At 34.2% G+C, this 6875-nt stretch overlaps 1 protein-coding gene across 1 annotated transcript; it reads left to right on the forward strand.

Moving 5' to 3' along the window:
* Window positions 1–1253: 1253 nt before the first annotated feature.
* LOC109337890 (serine/threonine-protein kinase STY46-like) lies at window positions 1254–5823 on the forward strand. Its single transcript, XM_019574973.1, has 3 exons — window positions 1254–1789; window positions 2803–3895; window positions 5396–5823. Exons 1-3 carry the CDS (start codon window positions 1413–1415, stop codon window positions 5678–5680), a joined length of 1755 nt encoding a protein of 584 aa, XP_019430518.1. The 5' UTR covers window positions 1254–1412; the 3' UTR covers window positions 5681–5823.
* The last annotated feature ends 1052 nt before the right edge of the window (window positions 5824–6875 follow it).

Here is a 6875-nt window from a genome sequence, read left to right on the forward strand (position 1 = left end):
AGCCCTACTACTTAATAGATAACTTTATAAAAGGAAAATACAAAATAATTATTCATTATGATGTAATTTATATTTCCTTATTTTGCTCTTCATATATTTTTTATTTTCACAACAAAAACCATATAATCATATTTCAGTTTTTTTATATTCTTTTACAATAACTATCAAATGGTATATTATCATATGTAACCACCAATCCACCACCATCATGTTAATCACCTCCTACCTTACTTTTATAATTAAAATAAAGATAAAGAAATATAATATATAGTGCACCAAATAAAAATTACAATATAAATTACGTTTAATAAAAAAATATTTTGATTCATCAAAATAAAATATATAAAACTTAAATTTTTTATATGAGAAAGTAAAAATGTGGGAGTGTCTGTCGCCACACTATTATCTCACATTCATATATTAATCATCATTATTTTTCAAATAAAAATAATACAAATTAATGAAGAATAATGTATTAACAATATCAAAATCTTTATATTTATAATGTATAAATTTTAAACTCTAAATATAATGCATTCAACCATTACATCTCAAAATTTATTTTGGATCACTTTCCAATCTATTTTCGACCTCCAATATAACTTTTAGAAATACATTCCCAAAGTCAATTATTTATTTTTTATAGACCAAAAGTCAAAGATTCAAGTGTATGAAACACATACCAAAAAATGATTAACTATGAAAAAATGTATACGAGGAAAAAAATGTATACCTTGATAGTACGTGAGTTTTATATGGGAACACATCTGATGTCGCATAAAGTGTCTCACTCAATTTGCCACAGTGTGTGATTGATTGAAAAATATATTTAAATTAAAATTTTAATAATTAATTATTTTTCTGACCAATCATAAATGATGGCACATTGAGCGATACATTTTAATGCCCACCCATTTTATACATATCGTTATATCATTCACCCATTGGTTTTCAATCAAATATTGACTCTTGAAAAAATAATATAAATAAATGACAAATCATATAGTTACTAAGCATAAATATTTACAATACATCGATATTACACTAAAAATATGCATTAAGATGTAATTTTTATAAGGAAGATGATATATCCTCGTACTCACAAGAATAAGAATGTTACACATGTTACATGATGTTAATTTATTTATTAATAATTGATTTATAAATTATATAAAAGAAATTAATATAATAAAAATTTAGTAGGAGAATATATAATTACTTTTTTAATTGTCCAAATAAAATAATGATTTACAAAATAAAAACACCACCCTCCTTCGTCTCTCCATCTTCCCTGTCAGAAGAAAAACATGATAAGCGTCAGAAATCTCAAACCACCACCAACATCGCTATTACCATCACCATTCCCATCCTTTTTACTCTAAACCTTCATTTTTTACTCTCCACAAACCACAATGTCTACAGCATTAGAATGCTGGTCCAGCCGCGCCAGCACAAGCACAACCACCACCAACGACGACGACGACACGGTGGAGCAGCAGGTTCTGATGCGAACGCATCACAGATCCGAAGATTCTCCAACGCCACGACCCGAACCCGTTAAGGACCCTTCACTTGTCCAAAAGAAGCTTCACAAACTCACTCGCAACGTTTATGAAGTCATTGCTTCACTTAAGAAGGTTCTAGAACCTTCTAATAATAAGATGGAACCTTCTAGAAAAGTAGTTTGGGGAACTGTTTTGAGGAATCTGACTCAGCTTTATCCTGGAAGCCAACTACCTGAGAAGCTTTTGTCTAACATTCGCAAACACTATGATTCTTTGCCTCTCAGGTTTCATTTGTAAAAGAATTTTCATAAAGTTTAACTTTTGAATGAGTGATTCCATTCCATTCCCTTTTTATTTTTCATTTTTTTGAGTTTTGCTTCACTGGTTGATATAACTTGAGTAGAGACTATTTTGGTCCATCAAAATTTTTATGTATACTAATTTGGTCCTGAAAAATTGAAAAACACAATATGATCCTGAAAAATTGAAAAAACACAATATGGTCCAAAAAAACATTGGTCAAATTAGTCATTTTTATGACCCTGATAAGAAGGATTATTTTGACTTACTTTCTCCATCTTTGATTACTATTTTGAATATTTTTTTTCAGGATCAAATTGGTAGGCCCAAAAATTTGTAAGTAATGGGTATTCACTTTTTTTCTCGTGCTTCAAAGAAATTGGTACCTCGTAATGTAAAGTTAAGTCTGTAAAAGATTCAATTGGTTACCAATCAATTACCCAGAAGGAGCAATGTGGTGCTCGCTTTATTTGGAGGACTGACTTGGTAGTCATTACATCATTGGAGGACTAATATGATGTTTTACTTTTTGTTGTTGTTGATTTTGTTGCAGTTATTATCTGTTAAGTGTGAAAGTGAAGATTGAATTGCACTTTTTTGGTTGTGTTAGTGTGATTAAGTTCATTTAGGTGATGGGTTTTGTTACCTTCAATGCTAGAACGTCAAACTTCTGATCTTTATACTTGGATGGTGGTTGTTGTTGTTTTGGCTGCAGTTATTCTCTGCTGGAATGTGCATGTGAAGATTTAATTGCACTGTTTGCTTGTGTTTGAGTTCACTTCCATGGCTTGTTTTGATTCTTTTGATGCTAGAGCTTCAAAAATATGCTACTTATTCTTTTTAGGATTGTGAATATGAAGATTCAATTGCACTTTTGTTTGTGTTTAAGTACAATTTGGCATTTTGGTGATGGATTTGCTTCTTTCAATGCTAGAAGCTCCAAAGTTTGCATCTTACAACATGGATTGTTGTGTTATTTTATTTTTTTCTGGTACAGTTATTCTCAGGCGGGGTTTGATGTGAAAGATGTTTTTCTTCACATCAAGTTGATGGAGCAAGCTTTGGAAGATGACCAACCTGCGATTTTGATTCAAGAGGAGTGCGATGATGAGATTCAGCTTCAGGGGTCTATGTTCAAGTTGACGTTTGCTTGCAACTCTGCCATCTCATGGCCTGCAATGTCAGGTGCATTGGACAGTTCATCCATTTGCTGTAAGAAGATTCAGATCTTTGAGAAGAAAGGTTCCACCCTTGGGATTGTTCTTCTCCTTGTTCTGTCTGGGGCTAGCCAAGATAAGTCGGTCCGAACTAAGGTTGAAAGTGCTCTCAAGTTTGCGATGAAGAAGCCCAAACCAAGTTCTGTGAAGCTTCCCTTTGGGCTATGTGGATGTCAAGAGGAGAACTCCAAGAAAAGAGAACCTGGAGAGATTGAAGAAGACAATGGTAACGCATGTTACGGAAATGGGTTTGATAAATGGAGCCAAAATATTCAGCTTCAGGTGCCCTTGCCTTGTTCATCATTTCTTGTAGCAGTGGATGAATGGCAGACTATACAGTCAGGTGGGAATGAGATAGAGAAATGGTTGTTGAGCGCAGACAGTCTTGAATTTGGAGAACTGATTGGGCCAAATTCTTACAAAGGGATCTGCATGGGTAAAAAGGTTGCAATTGAGAAGCTTAGAGGGTGTGACAAAGGGAACTCTTATGTGTTTGAGCTCAGGAAAGATCTGCTGGAACTGATGACTTGTGGGCATAAAAATATGATGCAGTTCTATGGTGTTTGTGTAGATGAGAATCATGGGTTATGTGTAGTAATGAAATTCATGGAAGGTGGATCTGTTCATGACTTGATGTTAAAGAACAAGAAGCTTCAGAGTAAGGATATTGTAAGAATTGCAGTTGATGTTGCTGAAGGAATCATGTTTATGAATGATCATGGTGTTGCATACAGAGACCTTAATATACAGAGGATTCTCTTGGACAGGCATGGGAATGCTTGTTTGGCAGATATGGGTATAGTCACAGCCTGCAAGAGTGTCGGAGAGGCAATGGATTACGAGACTGATGGTTATCGGTGGCTAGCTCCAGAGGTTTGCCCTTAATCTCACTCATTTCAAGTTTGCTAAATAATTGCTGACATTATGCACACAAAAAATCATGTCATTTATTCCATTGTCAGACTTAATTCTGCATTGCATTTTTTGTACATGTTTGGTAATTTTCTCTTTCAATGTTTTTTGAAAGAAAATTAAAACAAAAGAAAACACCTTGCAAACTGAGCACCTAATATAAATCCATATGAACTTTAGCAAAGGTAACATATGTAGATGGGAATTGGGAATATGATTTAGCGTTTTAACCTGATGCTCTAAAAAATCTTTGCACACGTAAGGATTTGTTTCTAAAGAATACTCCTATGATCTATTTCTAGCCAAATGTATCTCAAATATATCAGATTTGCTTACAAAGATTCAATGTTATCCAGCATGATAAAAAAGAATGATCTGCTTGTGATTCTTATGTATTATGCAGCCATATTTGGTGTCACACCACCACATTAGGGCATTTATGTGTAGCTGTTCAATAACAGTTTCTTAAAACATGTGTAGTATATCTTTTTTGAGGTAGATGTGTTCTTATTTGATGCCTGGGTCAAAGTTTTAATTGAGTTTTCTTCTCTATTGGTACTTGGTTTTCTTTGTCCTAATTAACTCATTTACTAATTAAATTTGTTCAATAACTAAATTCTAATCTGAAGTTTTTGAGCTCTTTTATCGTTGTTGTCTGCTCTTTAAGGGCTACCTAGACATAAAATGGACTTAGTTTCATTGCTTGGAAGGATGTTTAGAGCAGTTGTATGTGAATCACAATGCAAAAACTAGCCTACATTTAATAAAGCTTTATGCCTCTTAACATGGCATCATTTTTTGAGCATGCCTAACATGTGTTGATCATTGTTTTTCTTTCACTTTATGTCTGCCTTTATTTATGAACTACTGTATATAATTAGGCAAATCAGTGTGACTGTATGATGCAACTATACCTGAATTGATTCCACAATGGAGCCCACTTGTCTTCAGCCTTTTAGTATGATGTCTGTCCCCGGTAACTCTTGTGCTGGCAGAAAGAAAACATGAAACCTTCCCGGTAAAACCATTCTTCACACTTCAGAGTAAGGGAAGAAATAATTCAAGTGACAGAAGTTTAATTTTTTTTCTTCTCAAGGCTAAAGAAATAACCACTAGATGTTTTTATTAAATGAGTCTCCGAAAAGAAAAAATGTCACTTCAAATATACAAATTGACATGTTAATATGATGTGTAGCTAGACTTGTCTCTGTTGGAGTATATGATGCTCTCTCTGAAGGATGAAAAATGGTGATAAATCATGCATTGTAGATTTCATATTTTGCACTACAGTGCATATAAGTTATATCAATGGTTCTATCTACTAAATACATGCATAACTCTTAATTTAGAACCTTAAAACACATGAGTGTGCTAATTCATTAAACGCATATATCAAGTTAAATTGCCAACACTATCACCCAAGCTGACTTGCTTTTCATTCCTGTTATTTGTTGAAAACAGATAATTGCTGGTGACCCAGAGAGTGTCACAGAGACATGGATGAGTAACATTTATAGTTTTGGAATGGTAATTTGGGAGATGGTAGCCGGTGAAGCAGCGTATTCTGCATATTCACCTGTGCAGGCAGCGGTGGGCATCGCCGCTTGCGGCCTTAGACCTGAGATCCCTAAGGACTGTCCACAAACTTTAAAATCCCTTATGACAAAATGCTGGAACAACACGCCTTCGAAGCGTCCCCAGTTCCCTGAAATTTTAGCTTTGTTGCTGCGATCTAAACAACAATAGGTCAACCTTTCTTTAGGTCATTTTGGAATCTAATAATTTGTTGATAAGTTTCCAATTTATTTATTTATTTATTACAATTTTGAATTATGTCTTTATGATGCCTTTGCAATTGTCCCTTTTTTGATGGCAACCTCAATGATGAAAATTCTATACTACGTTTCTTATTGGTATATTATGACTTAAAGAGCAAAATGTTGTAAGACCCGAGTTGGACATTAAACTGGGAGATGTCATGTATAGGTTCTAATCGGTTAAACCTTCTGGTCGGACCGGACGATACCATGAGGAAAAAATTATATGCACTGATAATGTATGAATTATATACATTGTCACTTTATTATCTACCATTTATATTTAATCATTATTTTCTTCTCTTACATATTACACTATTTATATAATATTTATTATAATTATTGCTAGAGCAGGCTAATTAGTAGCCTTATTTTTTCTTAGGGAACATGCAATAGTCCTAGACTAGTAGGCCTTACGTGTAGTGATTTAATGTAGGTATAATGTTTAACACCTAGAACCAATTAAAAAAGTAAAATGGCCAGAGTTGTTTCCTCTTCCCAATTTTCTCTATCTTAACTCTCAAAACCCAAAAGTCTCACATACAATATACAATATTTCCCTTCCTCAGTTTTCTCCAGTGGCAAAGGCAACACGCAGAGACAACAACGAAACTTACGACACGAAGAAGATGATGGCACAGAGAAGATAACGATGCTCAAGACACGAAGAAGACGAAGGCACAAAGAAGTTAAGATTTGTGAGTTTGAGTCTTTGAGAGTTAATGGAATGGTTTCCAAATTACAGATTTGAGTCTTAACTATACCCACTTCTTAACTTTGCAAACCACCCGGCTCAACCATCCGGGTTACTCCGGTTTTAAGCGGTTCCTGGTTGAACCGGAATCTCAACGGTCGGAAGCAGGCTAAAAACAATGATGGCTTTCTGGAGTAACCAGAGCCTTTTAACTATCGGGTCAGTGGTTGGACCGGTCGAACAGTCTGGTCCGGTCCAAACAACACTGCTTAAGAATGGTGCTTAGATTACATGAGAGCACATCTTCTCTCATCTATAATGTGTACCACTCCATGTGTTCCACATATTAAAGTTAAAAGTTTAATTATAAAGTATTTTTATGACTAATTATAGCATATGACACATAAAATAATACATATAGAAGATGTGT

Source organism: Lupinus angustifolius, unplaced genomic scaffold (genome assembly GCF_001865875.1).
Source record: "Lupinus angustifolius cultivar Tanjil unplaced genomic scaffold, LupAngTanjil_v1.0 Scaffold_15_20, whole genome shotgun sequence".
NCBI lineage: Eukaryota > Viridiplantae > Streptophyta > Magnoliopsida > Fabales > Fabaceae > Lupinus > Lupinus angustifolius.

Excerpts from the sequence above, each read along its gene's own strand:
- LOC109337890 (XM_019574973.1), top strand. The coding sequence starts at position 1,413 with ATGTCTACAGCATTAGAATGCTGGTCCAGCCGCGCCAGCACAAGCACA. Across the intron at positions 1,790-2,802 it reads TATGATTCTTTGCCTCTCAG|TTATTCTCAGGCGGGGTTTG; the intron begins GTTTCATTTGTA and ends TTTCTGGTACAG. Across the intron at positions 3,896-5,395 it reads ATCGGTGGCTAGCTCCAGAG|ATAATTGCTGGTGACCCAGA; the intron begins GTTTGCCCTTAA and ends TGTTGAAAACAG.